At 27.4% G+C, this 27,237-nt stretch overlaps 1 protein-coding gene across 1 annotated transcript; it reads left to right on the top strand.

The window, feature by feature from the left end:
* Positions 1-14,157: 14,157 nt before the first annotated feature.
* Positions 14,158-17,842, top strand: LOC100810679 (cytokinin hydroxylase). Its single transcript, XM_014768813.2, has 4 exons — positions 14,158-14,497; positions 14,747-14,976; positions 15,528-16,142; positions 17,283-17,842. Exons 1-4 carry the CDS (start codon positions 14,230-14,232, stop codon positions 17,706-17,708), a joined length of 1,539 nt encoding a protein of 512 aa, XP_014624299.1. The 5' UTR covers positions 14,158-14,229; the 3' UTR covers positions 17,709-17,842.
* The last annotated feature ends 9,395 nt before the right edge of the window (positions 17,843-27,237 follow it).

Raw genomic sequence — 27,237 nt, 5'->3', positions numbered from 1 at the left:
TCTCTCTCTCTCTCTTGGTGGTGGGGATTACATATCTTCCATGTGTATCTATTGCAAGTTTTGTTGGGTACCTTGGAGGGTTTTCCATATGATTCATATCTATTGCATGTTTTGTAGGGTACCTTAGGGGGTTTGCATATGATTTTCAAGCATGTTTTGTAGGGTACCTTATGGAGTTTGCATAAAAAGGTATTTAAGCCTTGGATTTAAGGAACAGGTGTAACAACAACTTCAGGCCTTTTTTTTTTTTACAAAACTATAAAATCATGAATGAAGTTCATTAAATTAATAAAAAATGAAATGAACAAAATTATTATTTCAATAAATTTCAGTCGGTAATAATAAATTTGTTCGTAAAAATGTTTTAATTAACTGTACTTTACTAATATTTCTCCTAATTCATTCAATATAATCATTGAAAAGAAATGTCAAATTTCGATCAACTATATCACATAGCATCTATTTTTTATTATATATTAGTATAAAAAGGATTTTTTATTATTAGGAGTCTCAATCTATACTTTCAGAGTCATTCACCTTTAATCTAAATTATTTCTACTTTCTTTTATGAATTTTAATTTTTAAAACAAATAATAGTAAAATATTTAATTGAATGTACACATTGGAATTGCTGGGAAAAATACATAAGTGAATACTTATCCTAACGACTTAAATGTGCACATACAAGCCAGCAGTGACATTTATAACTGTTGAAAACTATGCTTTTTATGCTAATGGCGTTAAAAGTCCTTGGAAAAAAAATCATTTATGCTATAAGTGAAGACTTATCTCAACAACTGAAATTGTTGTGATTTATGCATGTAATTGCTCAGATTCATTGGCAGTTGGGACCAAATTGAAGAATTTGTGGAAGGGACTTTAAAATTATGACAAGATGAGCCCATGCAATCCTTAATTGTTGTGGCAGAGCTTGTGACCACGTTAAGTCGTTTACCATTGTTCTTGGAAAGTGGTATGGTATATATCATGTTTTAGGAAACTGACAAAACTTGAGAAACAATTACTGCATGTGTGATCTCAGTCTTTAATAGAATAAAGTTGGAGATTATTTTTAGGTTGTTTTTCTGTTTGCCTCTACAATTTTCCTCATGATTTAAGTGAAGTATATATGCCAGACACATGTTATTTATCTTCCTAGATCCTTACTCCATCATTGATCATTGTATCACATGTGAAATTTAACCAAAAATGGTGGTTGTTGGTTCTGACTGAAACCAATTTATGATTGGCATATATGCAAAATATTAAAGTTTTATGTGTGGTTGTGGACTTTGTAGTTTATTTTATATCTGTTCAGAGTATTAAATGGTTGCTATGGAAATGTTGACCGGCCTTGCAAATTATTGTTCGAACATTTGATGTGGCATTTCTTATACAAGAATCATGTTTTTTATATAAAGAGCTTTGCTTAAATATATATTTTTAATCAATAAAAGAAGTACTTTCCAGCCAAAAATTAATTAAAAATTAGCTTAAACATTCATTTTAATCATCTTAGTATTAGAGTGTATTTTTATTTAGTATACTTAAGAGTTTATTATTATTATTATTTCATTTAAAATTTGAATTCAATTAAATTAAAAAAAATAAAGTATACATACTAAATTGTAACATCTAAAAATTAAGTATACTAAATAAAATTAAATCAAAGTATTATAACATCTAAATTACATAATAACATAAAGTTATTTAAAATGTTATCATAAAATATTTTAACTATGTGCATAAATTATATAATAAAAAATATTAATATGATTCATATAATTATTCATTATTATTAAATTAGATTAAATTAAACTAATGATTATTGTAAAGTTAAAATTTCAATTAATAGCTATTGATTTTCCACTTAACTTTATATATAACGGAGGAGTACGTGTTGATTAATTTTGTTGAACAAAAGGAAATTATGATGAATGAGAGGACTAATTAATGAGAAAGGGTCACGAGAGATTTTTAGTGAGGGACTACACATGATTAATGCATGAGAATTATTATTAGATTGAACCAAAATAGATAAATGAAATTTTGGTGTTAAAATTTAATTTGACACCTTGCTGTCAATTGATCATATATATATATATATATATATATATTCTAAATGCAAGAGGAAAAAAAATGGAAGTCCCGTTTTTAAAGAATAGTTATTTAACATCAGATCTTAGTAGAATTTGTCCATGTTATGCTACTGCGTAAAGACAAATATGATGAAACTGCGTCTCCTGACTTTCTTATGTGTCATTTCAGGATAGGATAGTCAATAGTGTCGTGTGAAAACCTACGCATAGCATAGAATATGGATGCACTTTGCTATATTAATTGTTCTGCTTTCTGAAATGTTCACACCCGACAATATTTAAATTAAATGTCAATCCTTGCACGGAACATGTAATCTATTTTCAGAACAGGATGTCACTCACAAGTATATGTTGTCACCAAAAGTGATAAATAGGAAAAAAAAAAAGAAAATGTGAATGCTGAGATCTTATTTTCGGAAACGCAATAAGGACCTCTTTAAAATTATGTTTGCTTTTAACGTTTGCTTTGACGATGGGAATGACCAATCTGAAGGCTGAGATCTTATTTTCTTAATGACAAATGTTAATCCATGTTCTAAGTAATTAACAAATAAAGAGTATAAAATATATTTTATATACATGTAAAGTTATATTTTTATAATTTTTTTATATATTTGAATGATTTTATTTGTGTTCTCTTATTATTTACATATTATTTTTTTTGTTCCTTAACTAATATAGTAAGAATACATCTTTGTCAAAGTCTTTCAGAAATGTAATGAAAGTTGAAAACTACTAGTGTTATTAGACAGAAACGTGGCAACAAATTGATTGGACAGGATTTAAACCAAGAGCAAGAGTGTAGTATTTTGTTTTCCTTTGATAATGATAATATAATATGTGGTATCATAAAATGAGAGGCAGAACCAATGGGGCCATAGCACCCGTCAACCCTTGAAATTTCTACAAACACTAGTGGAGTGAAAATGTTTATTCTTCAAAAAATACAATTTGACTCATTTAAAACTACGTGTTGACCAGCCGAAAACAAACATGTGTTGAAAAATATTAGCTAGCAATATACTTATTAACATATTTTTAATATTTTTGGTTGATTAAATTTATCAAAAACTACAAAATAAGATATAAAATTTATACAATTATATAAATTTTAAGAGAAATTAATTAATAATAAAAAATATATTAGAAAGTGTCTCGTAAAAGTGCTTTCACGTTTCCTGCAACGTGAAAAGAGGACCACATGCCATAAAAAGTGTCATTTATAGAAGCGTTGACATTTAGACACGCCTATAACTAGCACGAAAAAAATATCATATATATGATTTGACTTTAAATTTGTCTTTATTAGTATACTTTTTGTTAATGAAAAATAAAGTATTAATATTAAAATTATATATTTATATTATCGAAATAATACATCATGTTTACAAGTAATTTTGTTGATACAGAAAAGTTTTTTTTATATATAAACAAAGTTAATATATTCATAAAACGGTACCAGAAGTACCCACTTACAAAAGGCCATGATTCACAATGTGTAACTTAGTTACCGGCAAAGAAAGGAATTGTCATATTTCTCGATACAGAGAAAAGTATTATATATACATTAATTGTTAGTGCACTGTCAAGCTTTTGTATTCTAATTATCCTTGTAGAAAGAAAGAAAAAAAAAAGGCTTTTAAAGAATGTAATTGGACACTTCCTTTACTAATATATATTTAGATTTGGGACAAAGTTAGTTTGTAATTTTATAAGTCATATATATCGGATAAATTATCAAGCTTCAAAGAATTATAAAATTTGAATATATCGGATGAGTTATGAACAACTAGAGTTTACATTAATTGGTAATTATTGAATTAATTACTACCGTTATTTAATTTGTATATTGATATAATTTAAACTTCAAAATTTTTTTTTTCTTTATAAGTAACAAGGAAGAAGGAATATAGCTCGTGACATCTCAAGGATTTGTATAGATGGCGTATATGGCGGGCTGTTACGTATTAAACATGCAGCAGCTAAGTTAATTATAGATCTCAAATTTGCTAAAAGATAATTGAGTTCTGGTACAAGAAGCTTTATCTCCTCTACACTAAACAAAAGAAGCAAGCAAAATTGAAAAGGAGAAGAATATGAGAAACAGAACCCCAAGCTAGACAACATTATTTGGTGCTTGTTCACCCCACCTATCATAACTATCAATTATTAGACTGTCTTTGAGATAACCTAAGTTCTAAGAGAGAGGGAAAGGCAAACATTTTGAGACGTATTGAAGGCTAATTTGATCAAATGTAGATAGAGAGAGAGGATAAGGTATAGGGGAAAAAAATTAATTAATGGGGTTGGTTTCATTCATTACTAACAGTGAAAAACTGAAAATAAAATCCCTAGTAGTTAGTTACTATGGTTTAACATATATAAACCACTGGAACTTTTTTTTAAGATAAAACCACTGGTACTTATTCACTATTACTAATTACTAGTTTGAGAGTTATAAACTGTGGCTAATGAATTGTAGTTAAAACCCTTTTCTTACCTTGGGTTAGGTGCCAAAAAAAGAGCGCTATCTTAGGCACTAGAAGCCTAGAAAGCTAGGTCAGTGGTTAAGCACCTAACGAATGCTTAGGTTCTACCCTGCTAGGTCTTCCAACACTTAAGCTAATTTTTATCGTACATCCGTACCAATATTAATGGATGTTCGAAGCCTTAAAACTTACCATAATCATAATCATAATATAAGCATTGAAAGAAGTTGTAACTTGTAAGGAGCATATACTTGGATACTCTAGATCTAAAGGTAGCAATGGATTGTATATATAGAGAGAGATCTTAATTAATCATGAAAAACTAAGTGTATACTAGAGAAGTTAAATTTAAATAATTGACCTTCCCCTTCCAATTTTAATGCATCTATCATTGACTGTGCTGTAGCAACTCCTCTTGATATAGCTACTAATCCCTCTCCTACTATATTTATACCTATAATTATTACCACTAACGTACATATACTCCTACCTCCTTGTGTTTTCCTTCTTGTGATGCTGTTCTGCCTAACACTACCACGAATGAGGTTCCTAATTCTTTACCTAACACTTCTCTTGGAGACACCATTAATTGGACCCGTGATCACAGTTCACAACTGCAGAACCTGTAGGTTGTAGCTACTTCATGAAGGAATTCAGCTGCTAGAACTCAATGCTCACTTCCATGCACGGTAAATAACCAAAGGGAACGATGAAATTAATACATAAACCTAAAGATAATAGTTTACAGCATGACAGTCAAGATGAGTGACCGCCTATAAAGCCTCATTTTTAGATGGATACCATTTTTTTTTTTATCTAGTTTATATAAATAAAAATTTATATAATTTTAAAATTATATAACTATTTTATTATAAAAAATTAAATATTTTTTTAGTAAATTTCTTATAGGGAGACAATTACTAGTAATTAGTCAACTAACAATGACGTTTCCACTTAACAAAAATCTATCCACAATTTTGGGAAGAAAAAGAATCGATAATTTAAGTATAGCGTTAGAATGTGAAAGATAAAGTATGATATATTATCTTGTTTCATTTATATTAGTGTTAACATAACTATGTAAACAAACATGTCGATAAAAAAATTATAATATTTATGATTCAAACTTTAACAATTGAACTGAAATCAAGCTCTAAGATATTAAATTATTTCAAAATACTTAATTGTTTTATTGTTGCATATGTAACTTAGAAAATAATATTAATTATTGTTTCTACTTTTGCATACACTAAAAGAAACTTATCAAATTTAAAATTGTTAAAATCCTATTTGAAATTTATTGTCACAAAGTAGGTTCCATAATTTTGCTTTGATTTCTATTGAATTTATTTTTTTAAATCTTACCTATGAATAAATTATTAATGATTTAAAAAAAACAAATATAAGGATAAAATTCAAATGATTACAAAGGTACAATTTTTTTCAATTTTCTCATAACATAAAAAATCTCATCAGCCCTGCAGCATCCATGTATTCTTATTTAATAATTTCTTTATTGGTTATAAAAAATGAAAAGAAATTGTAGGACATACCTCCATATGATTACTAATTGCATTTAGCTTACCTAAAGTGAGAGAATGCGTAGAAAGTAAGAATACTTTTACCATTGATTTAAAAATTTTAAATCAATGGTAGATATAATTTTAGTTTCTCAGTTTACACATCATCTCACTTTAAGTGCCAAATTCTTACTAATCGATATTTAGATTTATAGGTCACTCAAGTTTAACTTCGATAAAAAAATAAAAAAATTAACATCATATAAGGTGATGGTGATCAACATAACTCGAAAGCCTTTTGATTTTATAGTTTTATTTATCATTGATTGTGTCCACCAATTGATTTGCCACCATATATAAGTCTTGAAATGTATATCTGATTGTAGAGAGAGCTTCAGACTTGTTAGCGAATGGATATAACCAAGTAAATTGAAGTAGGCATAAAAATTGATTTATTTCCGATTTTATTAGTCTCCCTATATTTTCCTTCCACAACTTTCAGTTGTGGGTTTTAGTTTGTAATTTCTTTTTTCTCATTAATTTTTTTTATAATTAAGCCCAACTAAAAATGGGGTTAAACAACAATATTTTAATCATTAATAAAATTTAGATAATTATCTTATTTTGAATTCAATCATTAATGTTATGTTTATTACATTTAATGTTTTATTTTAAATTTCTCTTTCATATCATATATATGAAAAATTATAATTTTATAATTGGTAATTAAAATTATGCTAAAATACATAAATATATATGTAATAAAATTATAAAATATTAAATATTAATAATTATTTATTAATCATTATATTCTTTATTAACCTTAGGAAAAATATATATGGCTGTAATTTTTTAATAATTATTTATCAATTAATTATTTATAATTTATAATTAAAAGCTATACTCTTTATCTATAATTTTTAATTAAAAATTATAATGAAAATGTTAGAAAATATTTAAAGTATTATACTTAGAAGCTTTAAAATATATAAATGAAAACTATTTATCTAAAGTTTATTTTTTAATGACTATTTACCTAAAGTGAATTAAAAAATTAATTATTAAGATTTTAATATTTTATAATTTTATTTTAATTTTAATTATTAACTTCTAATTAACAAATATAAAATTTTAATTTTACACATAAAAGATATGAAAGAAAAATTAAAGATGATGTATTAAATATGATAATCATAATATTAATGATAATGATAGTAATAAGATAATTATCTAAATTCTATTGGTTATTTAAAATGAAATTTTTTTAGTCCTATTTTTACCTAGGGTCATTTAGATAGACCCTTAAAAAAGGAAAAAGATTGAGGATTACTAAATTTCAAAATAACTCGTATGCAACATATAGATTCTATCCCTTGCATAAGGCGTCTTTCTTAAAAAAATCTCCATGAAATATATTATTCTTTAGCTTGCTAGGGAAAAAAGAATTAATCTGACAACTTGAACCGATTCGCGCGAACAAGATTCTCGTTGATTATGTTTTGTTATTGAAAAGTTTTGTCAAACCCAATTCAATATATTCAAATCTCACTAGTTACTTCGCTTGAATTAAATTTTTCTTATACTCTTCGATTCATGTATGCAATCGCGCGTAACGATATAAAATTATTATTTTAATTATTTTATAAAGAATTGAAGATATAATGATGAGTAAATTAAAGTAAGAAAGAAAGAATGAATTTGGTTTCTAATTCAGATCAAAGTAATGGTTCTTTAACTAGCTTGATTTTCTTTACAAACTTTAGGCGACAGTGATGGCATTGTAGACAGAATAAAGTTATTTCACACTTTAAAGTTTAATTAAACAATTCAGAGAATGTTTAAGGTCCACTTTTTTATGAAGTGAATAAGTTGAAAAAATTACAGAACAATTATGACTTTGTTAGGAAGAGAGAGAAAAATGCACCGTCAAAAGAGACATTCCATCCGCGGGCGCAGCCTCTAATTATATAGCTGAGTAGTATCTAATATCTAGAACGCAACAAATTAACCTTCCATTTAATTAATTACATGTAATTTTGTAACTCATCTTTGTTTACTTATATACAGTTTACTATTACAAGTGTAACTTTTATAATTAGTACTCTGCACCAATGCATCGAACCAATTTCAATCATGTACAGCATGCAGCTTGTTACGAAACTCTATGGTACGTACCAAAATAATAAAGAATTAATTGCTACCCCTCCCATGATCTGTGATATGAGAGACACTGCTCCACCTAAGTGTAGACTTGAATCAAAACCCAGCATAACATTTGTATAATTAACCTCCATTTTAGCTATCTGCCACCAATTCCATGATCTAAGTTTGTTGAGATATGTAGGACAGCTCTCATGCATATATATCAAATGTGTTCCCTAGGAAAAACCATGTTTTTTTCTCACTAACCAAAGAGACCATGGTTGTCAAAACTCTGGAGTTAACTCTTTATTTATAGACATTTTTTATTTTACGATTCTAGCAAGGCAAAATAATTTTTTTAAAAGGCAAAACATTTCATTCAAACAAAGCATTAGAATAGCCACTAGAAGTGACCAAGCCAATCCAAAAGTTACATATCATGGTACTGTCCTGTATAACAGCACCCACAACCCAAAATATATAGCCTATAGTTTCAATGAATTACATCACTATGTACCCACCAAAAATAAAACTTCAAAAAGACCAATTAAAATCTGATACAATATATAGTACTATAGCACAATGTTGCAAACAACTCTATTTTTTTTGTGGGTAAACTCTGGTTTCGCTCTTGCAAAAAACAAGCTTGATGTATAACCAGATAATTAATCCCATTAAAGAGTATACGCGAGACCATACCAGGTGCTCAAGTGATTTAGTGTGTGTAGGACTACATGCAATTTGTTTGAAACATGGCAAACTGGCAATCACAAGCAAATCTTTTGTCTCAATTGAGTTAAACCTAAGTTAAGCTGAACCAGAACGACCTTTTAACATAAACACCCTTAATCTTCCAACATCCATTTCTTTCTCATTCTACTCATTGTTGTACTCTTCTCCTTAATTCCTTCTCATTGTCACCGCTGAGGGTGCATGATTCAATCCTGTAGTAGTTCAAGTTTTTAATGGTTTATGTTAAGTGTATTAGTTCAATAATCATTAAAGCACAAGGCAAATTTAATCACACCATTTCCTTAAAAAAAATTATCACGTCCTTTACAACCCCAATTATTGTGCTCATGAAATATTGAATTAGTTTATTGCGTTTTTCTAATAAATTTTACTAAAAGTTAACTATCCAAAATGTTTCATGAAATATTGAATTAGTTGATTATGTTATCAATTAAAAACAAATGTTATGAGAAATTAATTAAATGATTTGATAAGACTTACAAATATTCAAGGTTCTAGCTAGTTTCATTTGAAACATGTAGCTAGTCCAATAAATTTAGTTTTTAATTCCTACTTTTTAGTCCTTGAAAAATATATGGTATTCATGTTTTTAGTCTCTACAAAACTATGGATACAAACATATTGCAGGATCCCCCCCCCCCCCCCACACACACACATATATATATATATATATATATATATATATATATATTAAAAACAAAAACTATTATATTTGCAAGTAAAAATATATTTAAATCATTTGATAAATAATTTTACATTTTATAGCTAAAATATTAAAATAAATAAATAAAATATAACACTTTTTAAAAGTAGCAAAAAAACTTATTTTAAAATATACTTTAGTCCATTTTTTAATTGTGTTAGCCTTGAAGCATAATATATACATGTGTTGTATATATATATATATATATATATATGAATCATAATGATTTTTTTTACGTCAAGGATATGATAATTCCTTGGAACTTCTTAAATTAAATTGACAACAAAATTACTGAATGATATTATTACGATTATCATATATATAAGTTTTAGTAAAAAAAATTGAGTTTAATTTTCATATACGCTTAATTTACAATATTTTACATTTTAATTAATCAGAAATTTAATTTTATATGATTTTTAAAGTAATTATTAAAATAATCAACTAATTTATTATACACGGCAATACGTAATTAGATAATATATATTGATTTAAAAAGTATGGGCACAAACATTTTAAATAATTTAAAAATGCTCCCAAAGACTATTAATTTATATATATTGATAATATATTTTTCAATTTGAAGACAATTATAATTATAAAATATTTATATAGTTAATTTGTTTTTGTATAAGAAATATATGAAATAGAAAGAAAAAAAAATAAATGAATATTTCTCTTTCTCTTTCACACATGCACATAAAATACTATTACCTATGTTCCTAAATATAAGACTTCTAAAAAAATTTATTTGTCCCTTTTTATGTTTTCTTCATGTTGTCTTTTAGATTAATTATCATAAATTAATAAGATAAAGTCATTATCTCTCTTATGAGAAATGAAAAAAAATCACTAACACATTAAATATTAATTATGTAGAAAGTATTGAGTTCTAATAATTTTAAGAGTAATTAAAAAAAATAATGTAAATTATTAATAAATTTAAGGCTACTAACTAAATTAATCAACTTTCTTAAAAATCTTGAATTAGTTAAAAGTCTTATAATTAAAAATGGATGTAGTATATTTTTTTCAATTTTATTCTAGATACATTCTAGGGTGTATCACCCTCACATGTGATGTAAGGGCACCATTTTTTATCATTATATTCATCTAATCTCACCAATCTTATCCTAGAATTTTCACATCAAATTCCTCCTCCTTCCTAGATCTCCTCCAACATTCGTTCTTAGAACGATTTTTAGCTCGCAACACCATCACCACCCACCTCTGGAAGAGTGGTCGCTAAAGATAATTTCTAACAACGACATTTCTCTCTCTGAAAAATGAAGACATTTTAACTGAATACTATGAGATGTCTTCATATTTTAGAGAGAAGCATTGTCACTAAAAAGTTGCATGCGACGATAATGACTTATGGAGCAAATCTAGGGAGAGAAAGAAGATAAATAATAAAAGAAGTAAAATAGTGTCACCATTAGAAATTACCTTTGATCATAGCTCACAATGACTTGTGGTACGATGATAGATTGTCACAAGAGGGGAATGACAATGATGGGTGGTGAGGAAGTTGTAGCCAAAAATTACTTCTAGCAATGAGTGGAAAAAACATGGGAAGGGGAAGGAGAAATATAATATTATATATATATATATATATATATATATATATATATATATATATATATATATGGTAAGAATGGTGAGATTAAATGAATCTAATGATGGATAAAAGTGGTGCATCCTACACCACGTGAGATGATGGTATACCTAAAACCATCTTTATTCCAAACTAGTTTTGGAGTCAAATCAAACTCATATCTATATGTTGTTTTGGATACGTATTCTTTAATACAAAATAAGGTAACAGAATTATATGCTTACAAAAAATGTGATATTAATTTAGTCTTAGTTTGGGCAATAGGAATGGGAGAATATTTCATGATCTGTCGTACCTTTTTTAGGTTGGGACAACTTGTGTGTGTGTAAAATGATAATGATCAATTACTTGAGTACAGCCTTTATGTGGTGTTGAACACTTCAAATTGCAAAGCATTGGACCATATATATGCTCGAGAAGATTAGATGGCCACAAACAAACCGAACCCTACATATGGAAGCCAATCATATATCATTCCTTTGGAAGTTGTGAGGCCAGCAAATCACTGACCACCCGGCTAAACAATTTGGATGGAAAAATGACAATTGCATATTCTAACGTCTCATGCATATCTTCCATTTTAAAGTTATATTGTAGAATTGAACTACTGCATGCATGTGCATATGTAATCTTGTAGACGCGTCTATATTTTACATTGATATATTTTACTCATTTAACCCGTGCGTGTGAGTGTTTATGAATGGTGAAATTTTTTTTAAATAATTTTAATAACACAAGAAAAAAAAATAAAATGTAGAAGACTTTTTCAAGTGATGAGATCATTTATTTTTTAATAAACTCACATGACTTACACGTTTTTAATATACATCATTTTTTATTAAGATTTAATAGTTAATATTCATTCTTTTTGTATAACAATATTCATTAATATTCCTTTAATAAGATTATTTTATGTGATAGTGATGAAACTAAAGAATTATTTTTCTTAAATTTCATGATGAATGGTTAGAATCAAAACATACAACGCATAAGTTATATAATTTTAAAACAAAATCATGTAACTTTTCAATTGATCATAAGATTTTAGAAAGTTTTAATTTTTATTATCAATGTATTGTTCTATGGCTTAAATTTACTCAACTCTCACGTATAAAATGACTCTCTTTCTCTAGGTTAATAACTTTCTCTCACACACAGATACACATATACTGATAGACAAATAAATAGTAGGGTTGTGCATGGTTAAGTTTTCTTATATATTAAAAAAAACAAATTATTTCAATGGACTGGTTTGGTTTATCAATGTTTTGAACTTTGACAAAATGGTTTGGTTTTTGGAGAACAAGTTCTAAACTGTTCTAAACCAATTTTCAATTGGTTTTCAAAGTTGAACCTTTTTCTTATTATTGAAAAACCAATTTTTTTTAACCATCTTAGACCAATTTCCTCACACTTACACATATAGATAGATAAAATAGTAGAGTTGTGCATTTTTTTATAAAGAAAATCAAATAAAACTAAACCAAACAGTTTTAATGAATTAATTAGTTTTTAATCTAAAGGTCCTGAACTAGTTTACAATTTAACAAAGTGGTTTGGTTTATGGTGAACCAATTCTAAACCAGTTTTGAACGAAGTTTATTTCAACCAATTTTTTATATTGTAAAGTTGATTTTAAAAAACCAATACACTTTATCTTAAATTTTAATATAGAAATGGTACATTATATCCAAATTCAAATAAGAGAAACATTATTTGTACAATAATTTCTACAATATTATTTTGTGTGTTTTTTTCTCTATTACACATTAACAATGGAGAGAGATAAACACAAAAATTGATATTGTATGAATTGTATGTTTGGTTTGAAAACCATTTTAAATGATTTGACTTTTTTTATTTTCATCGATTTAATTTTTTGTTTCATTTGATTTATGGTCTTTTTTACATAGCCCTGATAAATACATTGATAGATAAAGAAATAGATATGCATACATACATTTTGATTTGGACTAATGTTTTTCGAAAAATTGACAAAAAAAAAAGTTGATGGTTTGAATGATATTTTGTAGGCTTAAATATATAATATTTTATTAAGATCGAATTACGGCAAAGGATTATTGACCACATTAAATTTAATATTCTTTTACGTGAATAATATTACATAAAATGTATTATTAAGGATTTAATATTTTAAAAATTTTCTCTTAAAAGATGAAAAGAATATTAAATTTTTTATTTAAGTAGCTATAGGATAAATTTTATTTAAGATTTAAATAAAGTTTTAGTTGTTATGATGCAGAGCTATTTCTGTTTGTCTTTTTAATTATTTTTATATTTGTGTTTTTATAACTGTTTTGGTATCATTTTGTTTATTATTCTTGTTAAGTGATGATAATGTGATTAAAGATTGGAAAAAATAATATTTCTTAAAAACTGAAGATTAAAATAAAAAATATTTCAATATGAAAAAGACTTATAACTAAAGCAAAATATATAGATAGGTTTTTTTGCTGTAAAAAAAAGTCCTAACAAACTAATTAAAATTAAAACAACTCTATATTAATAACAAAAGTTATTTATGCCTAGGAAATGAAATAGTATTTTACGGAAATGAAATGACATTATTCTAAAATATTTTGTACTCCGACCAAATTAGATGCGTCCAGAAAGGGGCAAAGAGTGAGAAACACAATATCAGTCTAAAAGGCCGAGCAACCTCAGAAAATGTTCAAACATTGGTTTGGTCTTCTTCATTGGTCAAAACTCAAAAGCCACGCATTTTTTGCTTCTGCTACCCAACCAAGTCACTCTATAAATAACCCCCATTTTGCACTTTGCTTTTGCATATCCAACACATAGAATTTGAGCTATTAGCATTTATTAACAGCTCCAATTCTGAAACCTTATAAGAGATATATAACCAAAAACTGTGATAGAGATCATGGAGTTCTCAGCACTTGCCCTCTTTTCTATTTTACCTCTTCTTTTGCTCTTGAAACTAACGTTTTCTTGGTGGGTTTCACCAATCATAAACCATCTTAAGCTTAAAAGATGTGGATTTGGAGGGCCACCCCCAAGCTTTCCTCTTGGAAACATTCAAGAGATGAAAAAGAAAACTAGCGTTAGTTCTTCATTGGGCTCCTCTAATCTCACCCATGATATACACTCCACTGTGTTCCCCTATTTTTTTCGGTGGCAAAACTCTCACGGTATGCTTATGCTTAATTTCCATAACATACATAACGTAAATTAGTTTCTAATATGTAAAATAAATTGGATTATTTTCTTTTAAAGCATCCCACCTTAACTAAGAATACCATAAATTATTGCATAAAGTTTAACGTTTTGTTAGAACTCAAATACACGTTTATCTATTTATATACACACACACGTACTTTGTATGTATACTAGTGTGTATGTATGCATGTATGACTTGTTTTCTTATTTTTTTTCTACAGGAAAGGTGTTTATCTATTGGCTTGGTACAGAACCGTTTTTGTACATTGCAGATCCAGAATTCTTGAAAAAAATGTCCACAGAGGTCTTGGCCAAGAGATGGGGAAAACCTAGAGTGTTTAGACATGACAGAGATCCTATGTTTGGAAATGGTTTGGTTATGGTTGAAGGCAATGAATGGGTTCGTCACCGACATGTTATAGCACCAGCATTTTCTCCTCTTAATTTGAAGGTTCATCTCTTTCTCTCTCTAGCTAGACATATATACTACTAACCTAGAGAACATATTTAATCATGTTAATTAAGACCTAGTTTCAACTTGCAATCGCTGCATGACTTTAATTTTCAACAATCAATTTAGACCATTGTGGCATCCTAGCGAAAATTGTCGACACGGCATCATGGTGAAGTTTGAAATGTTTTGTATACAATTTTAAATGCTGTTTGTCCTTGATACGATCTTCATGCTTTACATACTAAATATAGAAACATTACCCAATTTGTTGTTTAACTTTAAGACTCCTTTGCCACAAAAAAGTTAAATAAAGAAAGCCACCTAAGTAACAGCACCTTGTAGGAACCTACTATGACTAGCCCACTCCAAACAAATTCCATTTGAGAGAGTTCATCACAAAATTTCCTTCTTTAATTTAATCAAAAATTTTAAGGGCAAATTTGTTTTCGTGATATTATCTTGAGTGTCACCAATTGTCAAGAAAAGAAAATTAGTTATCTTTTTATTCTTCTGACACGTGTATATTTTTATTGTGTAATATGATATAGGCAATGGCAAGCATGATGACTGAGTCTACAAATCAGATGATAGATAGGTGGATTGCACAAATCAACTCCGGAAACCCCGAAATCGATGTGGAAAGAGAGGTTGTAGAAACGGCCGGAGAAATTATTGCAAAAACAAGCTTTGGCATGAAGGGGAAAAATGCAAAGGAAGTGTCTGAAAAACTACGTGCCCTACAAATGACACTTTTTAAGACAACAAGATATGTGGGTGTTCCATTTGGCAAGTGTTTCAACGTCAAGAAAACCCTAGAGGCCAAGAAGCTTGGCAAAGAGATTGACAAGCTCTTGTTATCCGTCATAACATCTCGTATGAAATCAATCAAAAGACAAACTCAAGAAGACTTGTTGGGATTGTTGTTGCAAGGAAACAATCATCAAGGTGATGGCAAGTTAGGGAAGACATTCACCACTAGAGACTTGTTGGATGAGTGCAAGACTTTCTTCTTTGCTGGCCATGAAACAACGGCATTGGCTATCTCATGGACTTTGTTGCTTCTAGCTATAAATGAAGATTGGCAAATCCAGTTAAGAGATGAGATAAGAGAAGTGGTCGGTGATAAAGAACTTGATATCAACGTGCTTGCGGGGCTTAGAAAGGTAACACATACTTAATCTCATTTACTCATATGCATAGATCATAATTAAACACGTTATATATGTTCATAATTAATGGTAGGGAAGTATAGCGTTTGTTTGGTTAAATTTGTTTTGCGTTTTAAGATATATATCTTGGCAAAATTTCTACCACATATATATGAATATATGATCTTTGACCACCAAAATTATACTACTATGCCATTAAGTTTATTTAGACTGATAAATTATATATGTCCTTAATTAGGTTAGATGACCTATGCATGCAGAGAATGAGAAAGGGTCTAATTGACTTAATATGGATTCTCACCTTGACTATATACCGTTATTGACCACATATGTTTGAGAGATGTAATTAAGTTTAACATTCCAGAATTCATACTACTGCTTTGTACGACTATGTTTAAAACATTAATGGCAAGGATGAGATCGTAGAATTCAAAATCTTGTATATATTAGAGGTTAATTGGTATATTAAATATGAAAATAAATTCAAACACAAGTAATGGAAAAATAAAATGATATGTTGTTATTTAAAAATTACTCAACAAAAATTACTATCAAATTAATAGCTATAGAATTTGAATTTGTGTTTTACCATTTACATTTAATTAGTACGTCTTTTGGTCTTTAGTAGAACACATTAACTACTTGGTCAATGTTCATATATAAGATTCTGAGGTGGGGTATATTGGTCGCTCAAGAAGATAAATAATAATTCAAATATCAAATGGCCCACAATACATTTATATTTGAAGTTTGCGTAAAGTCGGTGTTCTGTTGTGCATGTCATGCTTCAGCACTAAACCCGCACCACCACTTTATGGCTGCACGTATGAGTATGTAGCATGAAATTAACAAATTATCACTTTACACATGGCACTTGGTCAATGATTTGACTATGAATCTTCGTTGTTTCTTTTTATTCCTTTTATTTGTATCATAGCGCGAAGAGCAACCAAAGGTCTAATCAAATTTTGTTAGCCGACTAAACATAAACACGAGGAAAAAGTACAAAAGAGAAGCATGAAACGATAATTAAATTGTAAAATCAAGGGAAAAATTTTAATATTCCAAAATTAGGTAATTAATTAATTACTTCTGTATGTAATAAAAATTAACATGAGCTCGTGTGCCATGCAGATGAAGTGGGTGATGAATGAAGTTCTAAGACTCTACCCAACGGCACCAAATGTGCAAAGGCAAGCAAGGGAAGACATTAAAGTTGATAACTTAACAGTGCCTAATGGGACCAACATGTGGATCGATGTTGTGGCGATGCACCATGACCCGGCATTGTGGGGAAAAGATGTCAACGACTTTAGACCAGAGAGATTCATGAATGACGTCAATGGTGGATGTAACCACAAAATGGGGTACTTGCCTTTTGGTTTTGGAGGGAGAATGTGTGTTGGTAGGAACTTGAGCTTTATGGAGTATAAGATAGTGTTAACCCTACTCCTGTCTAGATTTAGTTTCAAAGTTTCACCAGGTTATAACCATGCACCCTCTATCATGCTCTCCCTTAGGCCCACCTATGGACTTCATCTCATAGTTCAGCCACTTTAGTTGAAAGGAAAAGTAATTATGGACACCCAATGTGCTATTATACATTTAATGAGAGAAGATAAGATAAATAAATAAATAACATGGGTATTATAAATATTATGATGGGCCATGATTAGAGAGATAAAGAAAAATTATGGATATTGATTAGGAATTTTTAAAAATATAAATGTTTATATATGTATTATTACTCTGGTTGTAAAAGTATTTTGTATTTTTTATGTATTTGGGAATTCTATCCTCAAGAGTCAAGTCCATATGTATGAAATAACTCTTTTAGAAGAAAAGTTTCTCTTAAATAAATTTAAGTATTTTGAGAAATTTGAAGATATCTGGATTCATCCAATAATCATATACAAGTATTTTTGTGGGACTTTGTCAATCTTTTTTGTTCTTGGACAATTGATGTAAGAATGAAATTGCCTATGATCTTTTGGACTTGATTTCTTTATTTCACACATGGGTTGTCTCATATATAATCAAAATCTTGCACCTTTCTAATACAAGATTTTGAATTTGACAATCTGCATATCCAAAATGAGTAAGCTAGCTAGCAATGAGTGGAACTTGAAGCCAAATAAACAGTTCTCTTCGGTTTTCTTTGTCACATTTGTCAAGATCTAACTTCAAAAGATGTAAAACATTCAGTGTGAATAAGCAAAATGGAACTGTGTAATTCACCTATTGTTAGTCTTCATTCACGTGATGGGTAATTTTGGCTAACCAAGAGTGAGATATTGACAATGTTGCGCTATCTTCAACACCATTATCAAAATGGCTATTGCTGTTAGTGGCACACCCTAGAATTAGATCTATACATTCATTTTCAATGTATTTATCATTACGAAGAAAATTTTGCAAAAGATATATAATAAAATAAATTTAATGACTGTAACAATTAATGATTACCAAAGTAGATCTTGAAAGGACAAGGGGCCATTTATACAAATAACATCAACTTCTTGTTCTTTAATTTGTGGAGGATTATGGAACCTAAAGAGAATATAACTGGGTAGGTATATACTATTAATTAATTCTTATTTTATACAAAAAAAAACTTATATTTGCTTTTTCACGTTTTGTTAGATTTTTTAAGCATGTGATTGATATAAATTTTTCATTCACTTTGATGACTAATATTTATTAAGAAATTTAACTAATCATTTTTAATAAAATCTCTTCTTATAATTGTGTTTTTTATTTATTTATAAGATTTAAACTCAAAATTTTATTTAAGAAATTTAAATTTAATTTCAGTTAAATCAAGATGTATTAATATTTTTGTTAACATATGATAAGTGTAATTAATTATATATTGCATAAAAGGTAAAATTATTTGTAATCTAATTATCTTTCCCCATTTCTGAATTTATATTTTAATTTCATGTTATTTTATGTTTTTCACTACATAACCCGAAACTATAAATAAATATAGCATCTTGCATTTGCAATAGCATTTGTTTCTACCTAAACCCATATATATAATTTCAATTATAATACTAAAATTATGATATCAATCTTTCTAATAGTTTTTCCATTGTGTTGAGTTTATGAGATCGAATTATACCAATGAGTAGGCCGATGAAATGATGTTGAGTTATTTCAGTTTAATTAATAGTCTTAAACTTTAGTAAAAAATATACAACTATACTCAGAATTATCTCTAATAGAGAAAATGCAGTGATCCTAATCACTCAAATAGAATTATTTCTAATGAAAATAAATATAGATTAAAAAAATATGTTTGAGGTCTTTTTTTTGTCTCAATCTCTTCTTAATTAGTGACTTTTTATGTCTCGAGCTTTATTCACAAACACTTGTTTCATTGTGCATCCATACTATGATTTCAATAATAATGTTTCTAAGAAGATTGGCTCCAATATTTCCCCTCCTTTTATTTACACAAATTACCCTACTACCATGTGCCTTTCCATGCACAGACTCAGTCTCAAAATTGAATAAACCCTAAATCCGAAATATATATAACTCGTCTTCAATTCAATTTTCAATTTCAATTCTAAATGGAACTTGGCCCATCTTCAATTCACAAATGTAATTTCTTTTGGTAGGTTGTTTATTCGGACCCACAAAATGCAATCCCTGTCTCCAATCCTATGTATACAATGTCTGTATAATGTCTCTCTATATATAATCCCTAACTCAATCTTTCAGTCTTCAGATTCACACAAAATTTGCCCCACCTGATCCCTAATGTTGATATTTTTTTTTTGTATCTCAAATGAAAGCCTCAAGAGTTTATATCATCCCTTGTTTACCTCAACCTCACAAATCACCGGGTATATTTGGCCCTACGCGTTTTCATACACTGATTTCCTAATTCAAGTTAGAACTCTGGGCACCCAATTGACTTTGAGAGGAGGTTAAGGGAAGTCATTCCGCATTCTAATCCCATCAATAATAGGGTGCAGTCCTTTCAATTGGGTCACTATGCTTTTATTCTCTACAATTACTCTATAAAAAATATTATCCTTCACTTCAGTAGTGTTAAATAAGCATTCATCCTCATCTCAATTATAAGAAAAAAAATGTTATACTTATTTAAAAAAATAATTATTTTCATTAAATTAAATCATGTGAGTTTCAATCAAAAATGAACTTTTTGTATATTATTTTTTTATTGAAATTTGATATCAAATATAAAAATAAAAATTTGACTTTATTAAATGAAAATTATATTTTAAAGATAATCTTATTATATAAAACAAAATTAGTTGAACTTTAATTATATTTGATATAACAAATATAAAAAAATTGTTACTTATATTCGGGACAAAGAGAAAGTACTATTTTATAAATTCTCGTCCACTGAATAGTAACAGTACCACTGATCATGAAAGAATTTGTTCAGAATCAAGAGTTTGAATTGATAAATTATCGTATATATCTAAGATGGGTACGATAAGTATATATATATATATATATATATATATATATATATATATATATATGCTCAACATTTTGAAGTACATATCCCTACTTAGATCAACTATACAAGTTACTTACGTGGTATACTGGTACATATATAGCATACCGATATACTAATTGTCAAGCTTTACAGCCCACAAGTTTTTGTTTATTCCACGAATTAGTGTGATGAAGCTTTTGCGGTGGTCGTTGATGTCGGAAAGAAACCTAATATCCTGTCAACATCATCAATGCCTGTTACCAAAACAACATTGCATGGTCTGATAGATGGTCTCATCCTATTAACATAAACATTTATCTATCTCTATATTCGTTTTTGAGTAACTTAATAGCTATCTAATCCCTTCGACCCATTAGGTAACTTTATTTCATTTGCAAGGAATTAAGTTTTTAATTTACGAAAAATAGTTAATATTTAATTATGTGTGTAGTAGAAATTAGTTGGGACCATGAACCAATTAGTAATCCAAGATTACTTAAGTAATTTCTTGTGAAATTAGGTTCTGGCATTCTACTTTTATGATGTTAGTCCAATAATCCGGTCCACGATACTTGGATGTAATCTATTCAAAAGCCGAATGCAATATAGTCCATGTGTGGAAGGGAAACTGCAACACTAGGGTACACATTCTACGTACGTGATTTATGTTTTTTTTTTCTTTGTTTCATATTGATGTCATATATAGCTAAACAATATATAAAGTTATCTAAAGTAATCCTTATATATATGGGGTAAAAAATAAAGAAAGAAGAGAAATCAAGAACCCCTCTCCCTAACTTCAAACCTTCGTTAACCGTGTTTCAAAGACGTGATGCACATAATAAGAACTTAGAAAGTTAATTTTGAAATGGTTGTTTCCTTTTTGGACCATGGAAACAATCATTCAAACCCTAAGAACAATCGTATGATGGTGTTTCGTATAAACTTTGCTTTTTAGTTTTTATTATTAAATATATGAGAATAATGGTCGTAAAATAACATTGTTTATAGCTTACTTTGTTTACTTTAGACAAGTAAGTATAATGTAGAAATTTATATTAGTATTTTATATCTATATCTATTCTATATGTCAATATAAAGGACAGTACAAAAATATATTATATATATATATATATATATATATATATATATATATATATATATATATATATATATATAAAACATAGTTATTAATTGTGTATGTTAACACATCAAATTCTAATAAAAGAATGTCCCATTTTTTCTCAAAGTTTAAAAAAGGAAACATAATATTTTCAATTTATGCCTATTACATTAATATATCATTTATATAACTAAAAACAATAACAAAACTTAAATGTGTATTTGTGATAATTGTGTATAAAAAATTCAAACACAAAATTTTAAATTACATCTGATTATTTATAAAAGCTTTATTTTATTATAATTTAATTTTCTACTTTATTTTGTGTGAAAATTTTCTATAATTTTGTTTTAGAAAAATTAAATTACATGTACATGACCGTCATTATGAACTTTTTAGAGTTTATGTAAGTTTCAAATATTATGCACATATCACACATTAACTTGAAAGTTGCAAAAATTATGCAAATTTATTATTGGGAGAAATGTAACATTTCAAAAATAATTCAATAATTATTTAAATAAAAATATCTAAATACATCTTTTGGTAAAAGAAAAGATAAAAGATAGATTAAATTATTTTAATATATATATTAGATTGTTATTTCTATTTTTAAAAGATGTTAATATATTAGATTGGTTAAAGATAATTATAATTAAAGATAATAGAAATAATAGATAAGGAAAAATCAATTAAACAAATTTTAAATTATGTATAATTATTATTATATAAAGGGTAGACAATTTCTTTACTTAGAATCACATACATAAACGATCTCTTTTGATATTAGTAAGTTGTTCAACGATTGAGAAAAAAAAAAGTGGAGAAATTCTTTCGACGTAATTAGTTGAAAAAAATAAATAACAAACAATATGAATTTCTTACTTCAAGAGGTGAGGAAAATAACATGTGTGTGCGTGCGTGTTGACATTATCTAAAAGTTTTATCATTGAATTAATCAATATATAATTTAACTTTATGATCACAATCAATTTGTAATTATTATATTACATGCATAATTGGTGTTATGTATGTAGTTTCATTTTTATTAGTTTATTTTATTATTGTTGTGGTGTAATTTTGAGAATTATTATTGGATACATGAAATTAGAGAGTCTGTTGGTAAGAATGATATTCTTGTAATTTTGTGAGTTGGTTATCATCTTTTGGGAGGGAATTATAATATATATTTTATTACGAGATTATAATGTTATATATCTCCATACGATAAGAATGATACTTGTTTGTAGATACTCCATGTGAGGTGAGGAAAAGACTTTGAATACTTTCATTTATGATGGAAAAGACACTGAGATATTATTGTATGAAATATAAATTCATAAATCTTATATGAAGAATCTGAGATCCACACTGATTTGAAGAACTAAAGAATTGAATCTTATAATTATGAAAATAGCTAAATTGTGTCTATTATATTTATTTGGATGCACTGAGGTGTTTCCGTTTATTTAAATATTTCATTTATTCAAAATTTCATGAATTATGATTATTTTAATATGAATTTTATTGGTGTGTAAATACATACATATATAATCTTATTTTAAATTTATTACAGATATTATGGTTGATTTTTTTGAATTACTGCATAAGTTGATGACAATACTATTTGTGAACTCTTGTTAAGTGTTATTTTTAGAGCACGATAAATAAATGAATGAGTTTGAAGGAACTTGAAGACATAATTTTTTTATTATATTTATTTTAACTTGATTAGTACTTAAGAATAATTTGTCGGATGCGATTACTTTCATTATATTTTTAGTGTTCATTTAGTTTAAATGTTCATATTTTGAGGATAATATTTTTACTCATATAAAAACTTATTTATTTGAATTTATGTATTATACATGAAGTATTTTCAAACTATTATAATTTTGAGATTTTATATTCTTCTAGTATGAGTTGTTAAGTGTTTTACATGTCTAATAAATAGAGTAAACAATAAATTAAAAAATTTAAAAATATTTAACTCTGAATAAATTTAAAAACTAATCATTATTACTTATAATGATAAAAAAATATTATTTGTTATAAGATGTTATAATCTTTTGAAACCTATGTGTATATAAAAATATAGTTAAATATTTATTGACATATCTAATAATATATATTTATTAAAATTTTAATTAAATAATTAATAATATGTTAAAAATTACTCATATAAATTATAAAAATAAATTTAATACCCATATAAATCTCGAAACACTAAATTAATTTATTAAATAAAAACATTGTACAGAAAAAATGCATTGTCTACATTTTCGGCACTAAAGCGAGAGCAGCCGCACGGATTAGAGCGTGCACACTGCACACACACAGGTCAAAGGGAAAAAGTTAGATGTAAGTCGGTGCTTCAGCCAAGGAAACAGATCGGTCAATTATTTTCTACTTTTACGTGTCAAAACTCAAAACTACATTCAATGGAGTGAGCAACTCGTGGATCTTATGATGAGTCTTTCGTCTCCTATAACAGAATATGTCCAGAGAAACCATGTTTGTTTACTTTTTTTAATCAGCAAAAATATCATCATAGGTACCAATTCAAACCCATTTACAAAAACAGTTTTTCCAAGCCAAAGAAGTATTCCCAGTTTAGTTTTTGTTTTTAATAACTAAAAGTTTAGATAAATTGAATATTTGAAGTTAATATCATTGGAATCAATAAGTATTTATAAAGATTCTCACATCTAAAGCATAAACGACGCATGCTTATAAAATATGACTTTATTATTTACCAATTATACCAACCTTGTTTACTTTCACTAAACAAAACAAAAGATTATTGTGTGTAGCACACACAGCTAGCCTTCAAAGGCTAATAATTCAATGTTTTAATTACTTAGTTAATGTTTATAATTTTTAAGTTTATTCATTTTAATCTTTATAGTTAATAAGTAAATTTTTTAATTACTGAAGTTTATATTTAAATTTTTAAAAGATCTCTATCGTTAAACTATTTTTTAATATATGTACAAAGTTTTAAATAATAATGAAAAAGAAAAAAAAGATTTCTCTATATATTTTATGTTAATTTTATTTTGATCATTTAATTTAAAATTAGTTTTATAAGTCTTAATTTGTCATAATAATTATTTTCTTTATTTTCTAATATTTTTATTCATTTTAAATATATTTGGATAAAAATATTGTAAGAAAGTGTTTTTGGATATAAGAAAATTAGATGAGTATGACATAACCCAAAATATTTACTTTCACCTTTTACATATTTATTTATATACATGGGTGGTCATGTGTTGAGTTTTGTCTCTTCTTAATCAATGACAATATCGTAATCATCTTTCTTTTTATGACTTGTCAACAATATTCAATTAGAAAATTAATACGGAGGAAATATTAGTAATAAAAAATAGGGCAAAAAGTTATGTTGAATCTCATAGATACACGTGTACTTTTTCTTCTTTCCAAGTTTACCTTCACCAAATAATACTAATCGCGGAGAAATAAATGAAAACGAGGTTACACCTAAGGCCGAAATGAAGGAAAACCACAATAAAATGGAAATATTAGAGATCTATATTTGCGGCACCTAGGTTTATTTTATTAGCAAAATGATTGAAATTAACTAGTAAAGTAGTAATTCTCATTATCGTGAAAACTGTGGTTTGAAGAGATCATATCTTCAGAAGACACGTGAAAATTTTAGGTACCGTCCGTAGAAACATAACCGGAAAATTAGAAGAAAAAAACAGAAGACGAATTTTACATATTAGAAGAAAATGACTAAATTAATGAGTGTTGTGAAAAAAAATAAGGGAAAAAAGTAACATATAATGTTTAATTTAAATTACTATTGATATCAAGTTAGAGTTTTAGATGCATAGTTATATTAAATATTCTAAAAATAAAATTAACGCCCATAAGAACTGTATTCGACTTAAATATTTCCTGTAATATGTAGCCTTCTACTAGAAAAATAGGAAAAAGATAAACATGAATGCAAGATAAGTGTAAAATATGAAAAAAAAAAAAATAATGATTAATTTTAAAATTTGTTTATTCTCCATGTTTCTCTCACCTAGTCAACTGTTCTTTATATTTCCCAAATGATCTGAATAAGATATGATATACGTAGACTGAGCAGCAATTGACCCCAAGCCTTTTGTTTTCTTTGGTGGCTAAAAAAAATTATGAAAAGGAAGTTGACCTGTATGCAAAAATCAAAATTCGTTTTTTGAATTATAAGACAGTTCATACTTTTAATATGTTGTTATGTAGCATAATCCAAAATTAATTTTCCAACATCAACATCAAACACAATTTTAAAAAGTGAATGCTAATTAAATTTGTTTGTTATCATATCATTCAATTGTATCAATGAGACACAACTCTAGTTAAATACTTGTATGTCTTTCTCTTGCATGGCCCCCGTACGAGAGCATTAGTATATGATCCTTTTCAATTATTGCACCCTTATTTTTGTCTCTCTATCTTTTCTATGCATTACACGCCACATATATCATTTTTTGTCCGTTTCCTTTTTTCTTTTTCTTTTTTACATACCCATGATAAGTTTGAAACAATCTTTATAACCAATACATTATTTTCCTCATTTATTATTTAATATTTGTCATCTACTTCAAGGACAATATTCCTTGCGCGTTGACATTTGAAACAATCTTTATATCCAATACATTATTTTTCTCATTTATTATTTAATATTTGTCATCTACTTCAAGGACAATACTCCTTGCGCGTTGCAATGTCAACGTGCACTGTTATTTTAATTTTAAAAATGTTTATATTGTTTTGACTTTTTAATACATTTTATATTATTAAATGAAATCTCGTACTGATCACATTTTTTATTAGCGAGGTTGGTATATAGTGATAATTAATAAAACATAAAAATATGTATGGGTTAGGGTGATGTTGCTTTCTAAATTCAGTACTGCACAGCTATCACAGTTGTAATCTAAACAGTAATACTATTCCAAAAGAAGAAAAAATATTTGTACGTTGCTGCGGCGTTGAAGAAAGCACATATATATATATGCATGAAAAGCTTGAATTTGATCAAAATCTAGTGCGTGAAAACTTTGCTGACTAGATTGCTACGCTTACCACGTGGGAAACAGGAAACCAGCCACTTTGTATATATCTCCCATCATGCTTCAAAATGTACAATGTAAACATGCATGCAGACTTTCTAAAACATAAGATGATAGACAGAATAAAAATATTAATCAAAATGTACACACAACATAAATTAAATTTAGTCTTTATAATATATATATATATATATATATATATATATATATATATATATATATCATCATTCAATGTCATATCGGTATAAATAAAAGAGAAAAAATTGTCGACTTCCCAAAACATCTAAAAAAAAGTTTTCATCACAAATCAAAGACGAAAAAAGTATTGGAATATAATCTCTTCTGATCCGTATGAATCAAACTCCAACTGTAACTCCAATGCTCAAGTCAGTA

The sequence above is a fragment of the Glycine max genome, chromosome 16 (genome assembly GCF_000004515.6).
Source record: "Glycine max cultivar Williams 82 chromosome 16, Glycine_max_v4.0, whole genome shotgun sequence".
In the NCBI taxonomy this organism is placed as follows: domain Eukaryota; kingdom Viridiplantae; phylum Streptophyta; class Magnoliopsida; order Fabales; family Fabaceae; genus Glycine; species Glycine max.
The sequence above is the reverse complement of the archived record's forward strand: the minus strand, read 5'-3'. Positions and strand labels throughout refer to the sequence as shown.